Below are 17,143 nucleotides of genomic sequence, written 5' to 3'. Positions count from 1 at the left end.
TATGTCCGTCGTTTTGGTGGTTTTTATCTTTACCCATGTGTATATTTGTTTGTTTCACGATCTATGCCTCCACCCGCCACGGAGCCCAACAAGGGGACACTGGTGTGACGCGGATATCCAGCGCCAAGTGTCGGAGATACATAGAATAGTATACTCGTAAGAATATACATACTATTTGAAAGAGTATACTCTCGCGATTGACCCTAAGCCACCGCCTTCTTGGGAGTATGTAAACCAAGGGCTTGGCGTGACCAGCCGATTGGTGATAGAGGGCCCATATCACCTCTCGTCTACCCAGAGTCCGAAGCCAAAGCAGTATGTTGCAGAATATCGGATCATGTCTCCTTCCTATCAAGAGTTTGACAGTGATTCCGACTCTGCTCAACTACCAGGATCTTCTTCCCCCAGGAATACGAGATGCAACCCACGGCAAACAGGTTGGCTCAAATTGGAGCTACTGTGAAAGCCTTCTGCTACGATGACGCCCAGCGCGCCACAATCATACCCCCGAAATGATCACATACGCACTGACCACCAACGTACCCAGCCTCGGGACGTGGACCCAGCTTTCTTGGAGACCAAGGGACTCAATTTTGTATAAACGATGGGGCAGATGGGCTGGTACAAATAGGGGAAATAAAGGTAAAACCTTTGGAATCCTTCTTCTACCATAGGGATGAAGTAATTTCAACCCAATTCAGTCTGTAACTTCCTTTGGCCAAGGGCACTAAATTATGCATAAACGTCCCAATTCAGTCTGGAGCATCCTTGGGCAAAGGGGACTCAATCTTGTTCAAATGGTGGGGTTGGACCCCCTGGACGGAGAGGGGAGGAGCCCAATAGAGGCAATGGAGGTAAAACCATTAAAACCCTGCTTCTACCGTAGGGATAAATGGGATTTTATCCTAATTCGGTCCGGAGCATCCTTGGGCAAAAAGGACTTGATCTTGTATAAACGGTGGGTGTGGCCCCTTTGGGTGCTGAGGGTGGGGCCCAAAAGGGGAACTGAGGTTGAACTCTTTAAAATCCTTCTCATGTACCATTTGAGGGATTTTATCCGTATTTGGCCTGAAATATCCTTGTGCAAAGGGGTCTTAATTTTGTATAAATGATAGGTGTGGCACCTTTGGGTGAAGAGTTGCGGGGCTCAAAAAGGGAATTTGAGGTTTGATTCTTAAAAATACTTCTTCTTCTGTACCATTGGATGGATTGTTTGTAATAAGAATAATTTCCCATAGTTGCTTAATTATCCAGGTGCGCGATACAGGCTCCCTGGGCCTCTTGTTTTTTTTTTTTATCTTATCATCTTTGACTTACAATGGTATATAAAGATATATAACATACACAGATTTAATGTATAAGCATGCGTGGTTGTACAGAGGGATACAAGTATCATAGTAATAGAGGTGTACTGCAATTACATACTGTATAATACATGTAGTCACTAATGATATTCGATGTTAAGTTTCCGAACAGATCTAAATCATGGGCTATCACTTGCTAAGTCATTTCAGGCTATAACAATTTCTGCTCAGATTTATGGACCACAATAAATGTTGTTTAATTGAATATTTTAATCGTGTTCTTGAAGATGGGAAAAAAGGCAAACATCCTCGACAAAATGGCCGCTGCAGACTGGCTTCTGATAAGTCAAAATGTATGCATTGTCCAATGTCCCTATGTAAAAGTGTGCAGTGTTACTACGAACACTACTGCGATCTGCGTTGATTTTTTTATTTGACAAAATGTCCGTGTTAGGTCGGGATCTGATTGGTCGACATTTATATACTGACCGATGTTATAGATTTGGTATGTAGATGTATTATGTACGGTTGTCAACGGTTAGCCGGTTATCCGGTTACTCGGGCGAAAGACCGCGAACCGGTTACCAAAATCCTTAACCGAAAAGTCGGACATTTACTTACACCTTTGGGAGCCCCATGTTTCCATGGCTTAGAACTATCTGCATTTGTATAGATGCGACCGAAATTGGAAAGTTTTGTAATAAAACAGTGTTCAGGGATTACATGTTACTGTTAATTTTGTACTCTAATTTAAATACTGGCAAAGGGATGTCGCCAACACCATAAAAAAACTGAAAACAATTTAAAAGGAAGCCAGAATACAAAGCTGTGATATATCAAATTTCAGATAGAACGCGCCTTTGCATGCGAGATGTAAAGATAATATGAAGAGTACACACTTGAATGCGCAAGTATGTCTTGAAACGTTTGTCAAGCAAATTTTGTTCTAAAGAATAATATTATCGTATATGATTTAGAGTACAGATAAGTGCAATTGAATCCGTCTAACTGCATTCCGACATGCGTTGACCATGACAAATACTTACTGAAGTTACATACAACCATTTCCTGTGCTAACCTTGAAATACACGAGTAAACGATCATGCTATTTGATATATACATGTATATTTGTGGTGTAAATACGTTTTAGATAGAACATTTTCCAAACATATAATGTATTTGTTGCTGTTTATTATTATCCCCCGCTTTCACCGAAACGGGGGATATTAATATGGGTTCGTCCGTCCGTCCGTCCGTCTGTCCGTCTGTCACGCTTCGTTTCCGTGCAATAACTACAACAAATGCCTTAAGGTCTCGGCCAATTTCGATGACCACTTTCAGCGGACCCCATTTGGCGGAGTTATGGCCCCTTGAATAATGAAAAAAGTCATAATCTGCCTCGCTTCGTTTCCGTGCAATAACAAATGTTAACCGATTTTCTTCGAACTTGGTTCGATTTTGATGAAAATTGGTTTATATGGTATAAGGGAACTGCGAATTCAACTGCATCGGTTTCGTTGCCATAGCTACCACACGGAGGCTTCTGATTGGTCGAAATTTAGATATTGTAAGATTTTGATGGAAATTTGTATATAGGGATATTAGGGGACTGCTAATTCAACCGCATACGTTTCGTTGCCATAGCAACCAGACAAAGGCTTCTGACTTGTGGAAATTAAGATATTGTTAGATTTTGATGAAAATTGGTATATAGGGGTACATAGGGGACTGCGAATAAAACCGCATAAGTTTCGTTACCATAGTAACCACACGGAGGCTTCTGATTGGTCGCAATTGAGATATTGTTTGATTTCGATGAAAATTAGTATATAGGGGTATTAGGGGACTGTAAATTCAATCGCATACTATCCGTTGCCATAGCAACTACACAAAGGCTTCTGATTGGTCGAAATTTAGAAATTTAGTATGTACATTGTAGGTGTACTATGGCAATGCGATCCTTTTCTGATGCATCTTTGCGACTATGGGGGCAGTTTGGGGGACATCTGTAATGGTCCCCAATTACAATTAGTACGTGTTGCTGTAGATATTGTTAAGATGTTGCAACCAAATTCCTTATGCACATTCATTTCATGCTAAGTTTGCCAACCGATGTGATTTGTGCATATTTACGGATAATCAGTGAGGTATAGGGCTTTTAAGTTTTAAGCTATACATTATGTCTCAACAGCACGATACTCACATGTTTAAACCTAACCTCAATAATGTTAACCTACAATATGTCCTGCAAGCGGGGGATATAAATTCCACGAATTTGCTTGTTTGACTACCAAATTGTTCGAGAAACCGGTTACAAAAATGTATGTACCCTTCCAGAGCAATGATGTCACATCTGCTTTGTAGTAAGTTCAAGTTGTGAACAAAATTGTGTCCTTTGTTCCTTTGGCCAAAGAAAGGTGTCCTTTGTTAGATATCACTTCCAAATTATTTTGTATACGGTGTATCTCGCGCAAATTGACTTTTGAAAACGTCTCTATGTTTAGGATATTTAGTGGAATTAAAAGTATATGAATAATAGATAAAAAGATAAATACAGGTACTGCCAACAAAAGAAGTGGTAGCATATGTGTTAAATCTGTAATAATAATAATAATAAATAATTACAACATTTATATAACGCCCTATGTAATTTGTAAAATTACTCTAAAGCGCTTTACACCATATGGATAATAGTATTATATATAATTAGTTTTAATTGTGGAACAAAAACAAAGGCTTACTATCACTTTTATACATTCAGCAAGCAGATAATCATAGCAATGTGCACATAAATGAATAAACAAAGGGTGGTATTAAAATAACGTCTTTGCAAAGAGTCAAAACATGAAGAGGTGAGTTTTGATGTCTATCTTGAATTTTTCCAGGGTATTTAACTTTCTAATAGCAGATGGTAAGCTATTCAACAACGTGGCTGAAACCCTCCTAAAGCACCGGTTTCCATAGGTCAAAGTACGAGATTTTGGGACACACAACAATGATTCCGACTCCGACCCTTTGTCGTACAGGTAACCAGTGCAATGAATATAGCACAGGTGTGATGTGCTCTCTCTTTCGAGTACGAGTAACCAGCCGGGCTTCAGTGTTCTGAACCCTCTGCAGACGACTAGTTAGTTTGTCGGATATACCACAGAGCAGGCCGTTACCATAATCCAACCGACAGGTAACACGTGAATGCACCAGCATACTGCATGCATCTGCAGTTATAAACTGTCGGATACAGCCGATGTTCCTGATCTGGTAGTAACAGTATTTGGCTATAGCGTTCAATCAAAGTATACCCCTAGGTTTTTAACAGATTGGACAGTCTAAATAGTTCTGGCACCGACCTTGAGCTGGAGAGCCATTGTTTGCTGAAACTTTGGGGAAAAGACGATTAGTTTCGTCTTTTCCGGATTAGGCTTTAGAATGTTTGCGTTCATCCAGGTACTGATATCTGTCAAATAAGCTTTCAGGTTTTCTGTTATTGTATCCCAACTGTCCTGTGGTTTGATGACCATGTAAATTTGTGTGTCATCAGCAAAGCAATGATAGCGAAGGCTTTGGCGACGGCAAATCTCTCCGATCGGATTAGAGTACTGGCAATATTTTCGTGGTCCTAACACCGACCCTTGTGGAACACTGAACCTAGTATTTGTTTCTTGTGAGGTGGTACATCTGATGGCAACACACTGTTGTCGTTAACTCAGATAATAATAATAATAATCATATACAGCATTTATATAGCGCCCTATATAATTTGTAAAATAACTCTAAGGCGCTTTACAACATATGGATAATAGTAATGGTTATAATTGTGAAAACAAACAACAAAGGCTTGCAATCACTTTCATACATTTAACAAGCAATGTGCACATAATTGAACAAATAAAAGGGTGGTATTTACATGACGTCTTTGCAAAGATTTTAAAATACAGACGTGAAAAGGTGAGTTTTTATGTACCTCTTGAACTTGGCCAGGGTATTCGACTTCCTAATAGCAGATGGAAAGCTATTCCACAACGCAGCCGAAACCCTCCCAAAACATCTGTTTCCGTAGGTCACAGTACGAGATTTTGGGACACACAACAAAGATTCTGACTCCGACCGCAGTGATCTTGACGGCTGATACAGGGTAACAAGTTCCTGTAGGTACTGAGAAGCTGTTCCATTCAGTGCCTTCTATGTGTATACCAGAAATTTGTACTGCGACCTGTATCGTACAGGTAACCAGTGCAACGAATAAAGCGCAGGAGTGATGTGCTCTCTCTTTCGAGTACGAGTAACTAGCCGTGCTGCAGTGTTCTGAACCCTCTGCAGACGACTAGTTAGTTTGTCAGATATACCACAGAGCAGGGCGTTACCATAATCCAACCGAGAGGTAACAAGAGGAATGACCAAAATCTTGCATGCATCTGCAGTTAGAAACTGCCGAATACAGCCGATGTTCCTGATCTGGTAGTAACAGGATTTGGCAATCGCGTTCACTTGTTTCCCCATGTTCAGAGAACTTTCAAAGTAAACCCCTAGGTTTTTAACAGCTGGAACAGTCTCAATAGTTCTGGCACCAACCTTGAGCATGAGAGTCATTGTTTGCTGACACTTTGGGGAAAAGACGATTAGTTTCGTCTTTTCCTGATTAAGTTTAAGCATGTGGGCGTTCATCCAGATACTGATTTCTGTCAGACAAGCTTCCAGACTTTCTGAGACTGTATTCCAACTGTCCTGTGGTTTTATGACCATGTAAATTTGTGTGTCATCAGCATAGCAATGATAGCGAAGGCAATGGCGACGACAAATCTCTCCAATCGGTTTGGAGTACATACAATATTTTTGTGGTCCTAACACCGACCCTGGAGGAACCCCGAAATCTAGTACTTTGTCATGTGAGGTCGCAGATTCGATGGCAACACACGGTCGTTGTTCACTCAGGTATGACTGTATCCAGCATAGTGCGGTATCAGTCACTCCATAAGAGTATTCCAGACGTTTATAAAGTATGCCATGGTCGATGACGTCAAATGCAGCTGACAAGTCCAGCATGACAAGCACCGCTCTGCACTTGTTATCCAATGCAGAAGCTATATCACTATGTACACGTAGGAGGGCCGTCTCAGTAGAGTGTCCCATGCGGTAGGCCGATTGCATGTTGTCATGGAGACTGTTTGCATGGAGATGAACCTCTAAACGCCGGGACACAACCTTCTCCAATATCTTAGATAGAAAAGGCAGATTTGATACTGGGCGGTAGTTCTTCAATTCCTCCTTGTCCATTCCAGACTTCTTCAACAATGGTCTAACATGTAGCTTCTTGAAACACCATGGAACCTTTGACTCAGCCATTGATTTGTTCATGATTGAGGTAATCAAGGAAAGCAGTGCTTCCCGACATTGATTTAATAGGTCTGTAGGCAGTGGATCAAGCTCACAGGACTTCGATTGCGTGGTCACAATGATATTGCGCAACTCGTCCTGGGTTGTTGGTGAGAGCTTTGTCTATGGTTCCCCGTCAAATTTAATGTCAGCAGTCATGACAGAGATATCATTGTCAGCAGTAGAGTTCGCTTCCGACATATTTTTCCTGATCGAGCTGATTTTATTCAGAAAGTAATCACTGAACTTGTTCGACAAGTCTTTTTCAGAATAACAGCTTGGTAGGACAATTTCACCTTTCTGAACTGTTAAGTTTTAATGAGTCTAAAAAGCTGTCTATGGTCCTTACCACATTCTTCAAATGGCGTAACAATCAATACCTGCTCCCAAGAGAAGATAACTCTGCAATACGCAAAGACGGAATATCTTTATGTTAAGATTGCCAGATGTTGAAACAGTTCATTTTAGAATATCCTCCCTCACTGTGGTTGATGGTCACCTCTGACCATCATTTTACAGAAGTACAGCATTCCTTGTCACTTCAATCATGTCCCCACGCATACACCTGTATGACAATGTAGGTAGATTTAGTTTTATAAGCCTTTCCTTCATATGGTTATTTGTGTAGTCCATAGTCCAGGTAAGCATCTAGTGGCTCGACATTGCACATTTCCAATTAAATCAGTATGTTTGTATTTATAATGAAACCAGACTGCACTTTCATAATCGAGTTGCGATCAGAAAAGACATTTGTATAAAGATATAAAAAGTTGTATGTCCATAAAATGTAAGGCTCTTTTTAGAATGGCAAAAAATGACTTGGCTTTCTTCACTTTTTCACTGATGTGGTTTTCAAACTTTAAGTCCGGCTCTATAATTACTCCAATATCTTTAGCAGTCAATAGCATGTCCTTTATCAAGTGCGTCCGTCCATTTATCCAAAACTTCAAGTAACGAGGGAGTTTGACCTTCCAGATATAAAACCATATTGATTGCTAAAAGATATCTATTTATCGTCATGTGATATTTTCTTTTACAAAACATTCCAGGAATTTACATACAACCGGTGTCGAACTTATTTCTGGCACTATCTTTGTTATCATCAGTAAATGTAACCAATTAAACAAGTAACAGTTATTTCATTAGCAGACATATATACATGTTATCATGATCATCACAGTATCGAGACATTTTCTAGCAATTGTAACTCCGTCTATTTCAGTCGATCAGTTATCGTTAGTTTCCTCTCCTCGTCTGCTTGTAACAGGTGTAATACATCGTATATAAAACGTAGTATCGGTGACAACAACTGATGTGTATGTATGTGCCTTTCTCTTTTCCTACTAGGTGTCGTGTAAATAACGAAAATGTTACCACCAACCTGTCTAGTCCGGCAATTGTCCAGTCCGTGTCTTCCTGTGACGTCACACTATACTACAACGACACTAACACAACACAGACAGAGACTTGTTCCTCCTGGACATACAACACTGACCGCTTAACGAGCTCACCTATTTCGGATGTAAGTGTGGTCTTAGACCTGTAAACTAGTACAAATGTACTTTAGTTATGACTCGCTCCAGTATGGTGGTTTGATCTTTGGCCCTTAATTGAATGTATGATTTTTAGTTTGACCGTTTACCTGTACATCAACATTCATTAAAGGACCACATATGAGAAGCCGTGATTTCTTGAAAAAGCAATGGACAACTGAAATAACTACCGATGGGAACATTCAAAGTGGTCGCAGACGATCTCTAAATAACACATTTGAATGTAACTCAATATCTGTTCCTTAGATGGTAATTTTACCTGTTAATCACTGTGTTGTTAATTGACATTTGACCTATATTTCAGTATTGACATTGCAGATTGACTTGTAAATTAGTCTTGTTATTGTAATTTTACCTGCAATGAATCAGCTTAAATATATGATGACAAATGACCTTCAACACAGATTTTTTTGTGGATTGACTTTTGATCTGTATTTCTCGGACATGTACCTCAATGTATATATTTAAGTTTCACATGATAATTAGCAAATGTGTTGCAGTTTGATCTATTGCTTTTAACTGAGTATGTCTGATTGTCTCTTACCTGTAAACCAGCTTCCAGTTTGTTTCGTTCCTTGATCTGCCAGTAAATCTCTTTGATATAGTTTGGTCTGGTATGCAAAGACAAGATATTGCGGACACACGCCAGTATGGCCTTTTTAGGAGGTAACCTGGCAGGAGCTCTCGTGCTCGGCGCCGTCGGCGACACGTACGTTCATTTATCTTTACAGTACATGTTTTGCGTATTGAGAACGAGATGGTGACGGTCTTAGTGTAATCTCTCTTGCAAATAATTTCATGTTATCTTTCATGCAACACACAAAAACATTACTAACGTTTTGAAACAGACTAGTTGGGACAGTATATAGAAATTGGCGTAATCATGCATGTTTAGAATGCGAAGATATATCGGCCACTTTATTCTTATTTTATCACTTTTCTCCTCATAATGCATGTAATGAAGACGGATGTTTAAGATAGAGTAAGATGGTGGATCCGAGTGAGTAAGAGGAAACTTGCGCGTTTATCTATATCTTCTACATCTCATTAAAAGTATACCAGCAAATCCACGTCGATATGTACGATGTATTCTCATTGCTGTATAACAATGTATGGATATGTTTGTGTGTGATGTAAACCCATTGTTATATAACCATGTTTTAATGATCGTTTCTATTCGTTCATCAGATTCGGTCGGAAACCTGTGGCCTGTTTTAGCATCTTCTTCCTGGTGTTTTCGTCGATAGCGTGCACTTGGTCAAACAACTTTTATATGTATGTCATCATGAGATTTCTGTCTGGAACTGGGAGTAACATAGCGGGTATCAAAATCATAGGTAAATAACATAGCGTGTATCAAAATCATAGGTAAGGAACATAGCATGCATAAAAATGATAGGTTAGTAGCATACGGGATAGAAAAAATATAGAAAAGTAACAAAGCGTGTATAAAAATCATCGGTAAAACATAGCGTGTATCAAAATCATGGATAAGAAACAAAACGTGTACCAAAATTATAGGAAGGTTACATAGCTTGTAGCAAAATCATATGCAAGTAACATAGCTTGTACTAAAGTCAGAGGTAAGTAAAATCACGTGTATGAAAAGCAAAAGCTGATATAAATTGTATACAAATCATAATCAAATTAACATCATGTATATATATCAATTGTAAGTAAAACAGTATTGCACAGGTAATTAAGTTTATAAATATGAATCTAAATCAAACGTAAGTAATAAAGCATGTATCTAAATCACAGGTAGATATTTTAGCATGTAACTAAATCGTAGATAAGTGATGCAACGTGTCTATGAATGACTGGTAAGTAAGTGATAGCTATGTTTCCTGGCGTTATCTGTACATGTTACAGCTATAGAGATGGTCGGCCCGTCCTGGAGAGCGTTGGCGGGTATCTCCACTGAGGTAATCTTCTGTGTGGGGGAGGTAATCCTGTGTGGACTCGCCTACTTCATACGAGACTGGAGGTGTCTACAACTTGTTATCTCAGCCCCTGGTGTTATCCTGCTCCTATATTGGTTGTAAGTCTGTATAATATATAACATTTATGCAATTAGTAATTGACCTAAATTTTTAGACGTACTTCAAGTATGCAGCAGATCTGACCAATCTTGTTGGCAATCACACAAATAAACATGTACCAGTAGGCAAAACTGAAACATTGCAGTCATTTTAGCATTTGTTCCTGATACACTTGCAACATAGCTTAATCAGTGTATCGTGTATTTCACAATAATGCATTCAAGCTTCTGAAAATAATCTTTCTTAACACCCTTTGAAATGAAATAGGTAACACCACATATATATATTAGACTCACTTTGAAGTGTTATCTCTAACTGTGCTGTTCCAATAGATATGATAACTAATAAGTATAGCAGAATGAACGGTAATGTTAAATGATAGAACATCCATGTCTAAAGGGTTTAAACGAAGGTCAAATGATAGAACATCCATATCTAAAGGGTTTAAACCAAGGTCAAATGATAGAACATCCATGTCTAAAGGGTTTAAACAAAAGTCAAATGATAGAACATCCATGTCTAAAGGGGTATAAACGAAGGTTAAGTAATAGAGAATCCATGTCTAAAGGGTTTAAACGAAGGTCAAGTAATAGAACATCCATGTCTAAAAGGGTTTAAACGAAGGTCAAATGATACAATATTCATGTCTAAAGGGGTTTAAACAAAGGTCACATGATAGAACATCCATGTCTAAAGGGGTTTAAACGAAGGTCAAATGATAGAACATCCATGTCTAAAGGGGTTTAAACAAAGGTCACATGATACAACATCCATGTCTAAAGGGTTTAAACGAAGGTCAAATGATACAACATCCATGTCTAAAGGGGTTTAAACAAAGGTCACATGATAGAACATTCATGTCTAAAGGGTTTAAACACAGGTCAAATAATAGAACATCCATGTCTAAAGGGTTTAAACACAGGTCAAATAATAGAACATCCATATCTAAAGGGTTTAAACACAGGTCAAATAATAGAACACCCCTGTAAAAGAGTTTAAACAAAGGTCAGATAATAGAACATCCATGCAAAAGAGTTTTAACTAAGGTCAAATGATAGAACATTCATGTCTAAAGGGTTTAAACAAAGGTCAAATAATAGATCATCCATGTCTAAAGGGTTTAAACACAGGTCAAATAATAGAAAATCCATGTCTAAAGAGTTCAAACATAGAACAAATGTTTGTGTCTTAATTTTTTTATTGTCATGGGTTAATGATGGTTAAGCCTTATAACCTTGGTGATCGGACAAAACACGGTACCATTCGTGGTTAACAAGATGCAAAACATTTTCTACTTGTTTCACACTCGGAAAAGATTTTAAAGATTTTAACTCTTTTCTTTAACACAACATCAAACGAAACTCACGATATTTTTTTCTTTATCTGGAAATATGTATTCGGTAATTTTATAGTATTCAAAAATAATAACTATAACCTAATGGGGACCTTTAATCATTTCTGAGATTTATTGGACATAGTTTCCTTACTTAATACAGATTGTGTGCTTGATTTAATTTGTAGTGTTCTTCCAGAATCAACGCGATGGTTGTTGTCGAGGGGCAAATTGGAGGAAGCTAACGAAACGCTCCGTAAAATTGCCAAAATGAACAAACGCCAACTCCCTAAGGATTTTGATATCAAACGAACCAACGAAAAGAAAAACGTCGGAATTCGAGAGATAGCACCATTGTTCAGGTCCAGGAAACACCTGATCCGATGGCTTATTAACATGTTCCTGTGGTACGTTAATTTAACATGTTCCTGTGGTACGTTAATCTAACATGTTCCTAGGGTACGTTAATTTAACATGTTCCTGGGTTACGTTAATTTAACACGGTTCTGTGGTACATTACTTTAACATGTTCCTGTGGTACGTTAATTTAACACGGTTCTGTGGTACTTTGATTTAACATGTTCCTGTGGTACGTTAATTTAACATGGTTCTGTGGTACGTTACTTTAACATGTTCCGCGGGTACATTACTTTAACATGTTCCTGTGGTACGTTAATTTAACATGTTCCTGTAGTACATTACTTTAACATGTTCCTGGGGTACGTTACTTTAACATGTTCCTGGGGTACGTTACTTTAACATTTTCTGTGGTACGTTAATTTAACATGGTTCTGTGGTACATTACTTTAACATGTTCCTGGGTACGTTAACTAAACATGTTCCTGCGGTACATTACTTTAACATGTTCCTATGGTACGTTAATTTAACATGTTCTTGTGGTACATTACTTTAACATGTTCCTTGGGTACGTTAAGTTAACATGTTCCTGGGTACGTTAATTTAACATGTTCCTGTGGTACATTACTTTAACATGTTCCTGGGTACGTTACTTTAACATGTTCCTGTAATACGTTACTTTAACATGTTCCTGTGGTACATTGATTTAACATGTTCCTGTGGTACTTTAATTTAACATGTTCCTGTTGTACGTTAAGTTAACATGTTCCTGGGGTAAATTACTTTAACATGTTCCTGTGGTACGTTAATTTAACATGTTCCTGTGGTACATTACTTTAACATGTTCCTGGGTACGTTAATTTAACAAGTTCCTGTGGTACATTACTTTAACATGTTCCTGTGGTACGTTAAATTAGCATGTTCCTGTGGTACGTTACTTTAACATGTTCCTGGGTTACATTACTTTAACATGTTCCTGTGGTACGTTACTTTAACATGTTCCTGTGGTTCGTTAATGAATCATGTTCCTGTGGTACTTTAATTTAACATGTTCCTGTGGTACGTTAATTTAACATGTTCATGTGCTACTGTGGTACGTTATTTTCTCAAACTGCGTGGTTTTAGTTTTACGATCGAATAAACTTCAGAGAAGATTCATTGCATACGGAACTTTTATTTTTTCATTCTCTTTGATTTATTACTCCTAAGTAAAAACCCATCACGCTGTCAGCATCTTTGCATGTTATACTGATCTATATTTTTGACGACAGTTTGGTATTGAGGTATAAGCCCACTACGCTCATTTGACACTGCCTTCTACGATAACCGTGTTTTGCTAACAAATTGAAATATTTATATACTGATATTCATTGTATATGATACAAACTATGATCTTGTGACATTCTCAGCCATATGATATTTTAGTTTTTTAATTAGTGGTTTTTCATTATGTGTACCCGCAGGTTTGTCTTAGCCACTTCGTATTATGGGCTCACCTTCCACGTGGGAACACTAGGTGGGAACGTCTACTTGAACTTTCTGATATTCGCTGTTGTGGAATCCGCCGGCGCCTTTGTAACACTATATCTCAACAACCGATTCGGCCGGAAACTTCTGAATAGTGTCGCCTTGCTTTTAACATTTCTCCTCTCTGTGTTGTCAATGGTTGCCTCGTTGTACGTGAAAGACGGTAAGTAAAACGGCATTCAGCCACTGTGTGGTGTGTCTCTGTTGTCAATGGTATCTCAGTAAGTCACAGATCCAGATTAACTTTTGTCGATTTGTGATGTCAATGGTAATAATTGTGTGTTGAGGACGATCCATTCATTGTATACGATCAATTCATATCGAGAATGGGTAGTGTTCATACACACCAATGAAATGGTAGACTTAGATGGTCAAATGGAAACCTTCACTCCTGTTGAGTGAGATAGGGAATCTTGATCCCAAAGAGAGACTCGTTAATCCTTCCTGGGAGTTAAGATCCCCTATATCATCATAACGATGGTAATGGTTACTCTTCTTTTGTGCTGTTGACCGTCTTATGATATGACATCAAACAAAATTCCTAACTGGCAATCAGCTTACCTCAACCCGAGAAAAGAACATCTCATACTGGAAAATGCGTGGTTTTGCCTGTCAAGGTAAAAGAATGTTTAGTCTGATCAACTTTTTCGGAAGTTTCATAGTAGGTCAATATGTTAAAAAAAATGTCCACAAAAGAAGGCAACGGAGAAGCGTTTTAAGTGATGATGCTTGCGTTGAGTTGGAGGATAAGCGTAGTTATAATGCTTATACTGTGCATTGTAACGTTACGGGTTTTACAGAGACCACGAGGCGATGGATCCTGATGGGATCGGCGACCGTCGGCCGGATGAGTGTTTCGGGGGACTTCGCTAACGTGTTCATCTTCACCAGTGAGATGTTTCCAACCTCAATTAGGAGCTTCGTCGTTGCCACAGCCAATGTGTCAGGAATGATCGGTGCCACTGTGGCACCATACATCGCCGACCTGGTAAGAATACCACAGAGATCGCGCTTTACAAAGTCTGTTACTTTGGCTTACCTCCTCCCTTTTCCTTTTTTTTTGTCATACGGATAATATAGTTCAGATATCCTGTTACCTGTTCTAAAGGTAAATATAAATTCCATATGATATACACATTCAGCCATAGTGTGTCTGCCGATAATTCAGCAAGGCTTCTTTGTACGTTGTTGTTCTCAAATCGTTTGCTTGCCTTTTCGACTCAATCAGATTATTTAGGACAATTGCGCCATAACACTTTTGTCAGTACTAATCGCAGATGACGTGTTCAGAAAAGAAACCGATATGGTAGAAGAGAAAAGACAATACGTTAGTCTATGAAGAATACATAAATAATCCGAATATGCAACTGCGTTGGCCAAGAGCAAGATCAATGCCAGTCACGTGTGATTCGTCATATTAATAGTTTTATTTTATATTCCAGGGAAATCTGGTTGATACGAGATTCGAAACAGCCCTACCATACGTAATATTTGGTGTACTAGCTTTGATAGCTGGACTTCTCTCCCTTGCTTTACCGGAAACACTTCATAAACAGCTACCAGAAGACATGAAAGATGTTAACGTTAGTGTTACTAAAGCTTCCAAACGTTTCACAACCATCCAACCTAGTGACACCATCCAACCTTGTGACACCATCCAACCTTGTGACACCATCCAACCTTCCACTAATGGAACGACAGCCACGGAATTAAGAATGGTGCACTTTGATTCAAAGGGATGAAAACCCTGATAATGTTCTGTGTGTGATTTTTATCAAACTATATGTGCAATGTGCAAACGTTTTCGACCCATTCAAAACTTTGCAGCTATTGTAGTATCGAGATATACAGGTTCGATGTACCAAAGGCGTATACTTACGTACAAGTAGACTGTGATAGATTGTGCTTTTAGCGTTAAGTACACGTACCAATGAACTCTGTTATGCATTGGCGTTAAAGTACCAATGAACTGTGTGTTTGTATTGGAATTAACATTTCCAATTACCGGTGTGTTTGTGTTGGCTTTAAAATGTCCAATTACCCGTTTTATTGGCATTTAGAGTTCGAATGAATATTGACGTTAACGTTGCAATGGACTATGTTTTTGTATTGGCATTTGAATTACAAATNTTGGGTTTTTTTTTTTTTTTTTTTTTTTTATATATATATTGGCGTTAATTTACCGATGAACTGTGTTTTTGTATTGGCGTTGAAGTACCAAGAACTGTGTTTTTGTATTGGCGTTGAAGTACCAAGAACTGTTTTTTTTGTATTGGCGTTGAAGTACCAAGAACTGTGTTTTTGTTTTGCATTTGAAGTTCAAATAAACTGTGTTTTTGTATCGGCGTTAAAATCACCAATGAACTGTGTTTTGTATTGACGTTAAAGTTACCAATGAACTGTGTTTCTGTTTAAGCGTTAAGGTACATTGTATGAATGAACTGTTCTATGTATGTTTTTGCGTTAAAGTACCAATGAACTGTTTTTATATATGTTGATCAACATGCATTATGATGTATAGTGCTGAATGATAACATTATCGTATTTAAATCTGTTTTGCCAATGATACAAGTATTTTACACTATTGCACTCCATGGTACGTTTGTTTGGTTGTACTGTATCCAAATATATTCAGTATAACTGAGGAAAAGTAAATGATACCGTTTAGTAAAACAAACATTGTTTACATTATCACTATTATGACATTATTGATTGTCATTTAATACAGAAATCTTTCGTGTTATTCATTTTACAGAAAAAGTTGTTTGAAATTTGAGTATTTGAAAAAAGGGCGGAAGTACAAATATAGCAGGGGTCAAACTCAGGACTTTAAGATGTTGGTACCAGGAATTATTATTGCAAACGGTTACAACGTTTTGAGAAATGAATATCCTACCAAGGGGAATAACTCTAAGTCAGAAAAAGGGCTCCATTCAGTTGCTTATTAGCTCTGAAATAGAACTTTTCTTCCCGATAGCATATACACTGTATGTTCAAACAATGTTATGTGATATTTAGTAGTCCGGTATAAATTTTCACAAGTAAAAGAAACAACATTTAAGGACACTTTTACTTCGGAGACAGCACTAGTTTTCTACATGTACATTTAATATGAAAGATTTTTAGAACGTTAGGCACATTAATTCCAACTCGTTCATTACATTCCTGTACCGTGTTAGCACATCATGATCAGTTATACAATAACGATATACACCGTATAACGAAACTGTACGGTGTTAGCACATTGTGGTCAGTTATGCATTGGTTGTTGGCGGGAGCCGCCTACAATATAACGATCCACACTTATGCAACACACAAAATACAAATGTTGCATCTTCATCTCTTTAAAATATATGTTGTTTGCTAAATTATAAGTCAAATTTGACTAGACTCTTTACATTAAACGTAGAAAGTATTCACCAAGCAAGAACAAATTAATATCGCTATATCATTACTTGACATTTTTATTAAGAGAAAAGGGTGATACTTCCACCGTAATGTGTATAGCTGTTTAGAACATTCAACAACATTAGTTTTAGTGTGCTCTAACAACAACATTTTCTTTTTTAAAGATACAGAAGTCTCTTGAAATCATCATAGAGCTCGTCTTGGTTTGAGAAACTGGAATTGTCAAATCGCTGTGTGAGAGCCGGTGTG

The 17,143-nt window shown here is 38.0% G+C and overlaps 1 protein-coding gene across 1 annotated transcript in view; it reads left to right on the top strand.

Moving 5' to 3' along the window:
- LOC110456859 (organic cation transporter protein-like) overlaps window positions 1–15,609 on the top strand; it is a 30,956-nt gene extending 15,347 nt beyond the window's left edge. Inside the window, exons 2-9 of the mRNA XM_021507882.1 lie at window positions 8,022–8,196; window positions 8,833–8,936; window positions 9,416–9,564; window positions 10,100–10,268; window positions 11,791–12,009; window positions 13,423–13,649; window positions 14,287–14,474; window positions 14,929–15,609. Coding sequence (XP_021363557.1) covers window positions 8,022–8,196; window positions 8,833–8,936; window positions 9,416–9,564; window positions 10,100–10,268; window positions 11,791–12,009; window positions 13,423–13,649; window positions 14,287–14,474; window positions 14,929–15,228 — 1,531 coding nt within the window. The 3' untranslated portion in view covers window positions 15,229–15,609. The remainder of the gene's footprint in view (window positions 1–8,021; window positions 8,197–8,832; window positions 8,937–9,415; window positions 9,565–10,099; window positions 10,269–11,790; window positions 12,010–13,422; window positions 13,650–14,286; window positions 14,475–14,928) is intronic.
- The last annotated feature ends 1,534 nt before the right edge of the window (window positions 15,610–17,143 follow it).

The sequence above is a fragment of the Mizuhopecten yessoensis genome, unplaced genomic scaffold (genome assembly GCF_002113885.1).
Source record: "Mizuhopecten yessoensis strain PY_sf001 unplaced genomic scaffold, ASM211388v2 scaffold1063, whole genome shotgun sequence".
Lineage (NCBI taxonomy): Eukaryota > Metazoa > Mollusca > Bivalvia > Pectinida > Pectinidae > Mizuhopecten > Mizuhopecten yessoensis.
The sequence above is the reverse complement of the archived record's forward strand: the minus strand, read 5'-3'. Positions and strand labels throughout refer to the sequence as shown.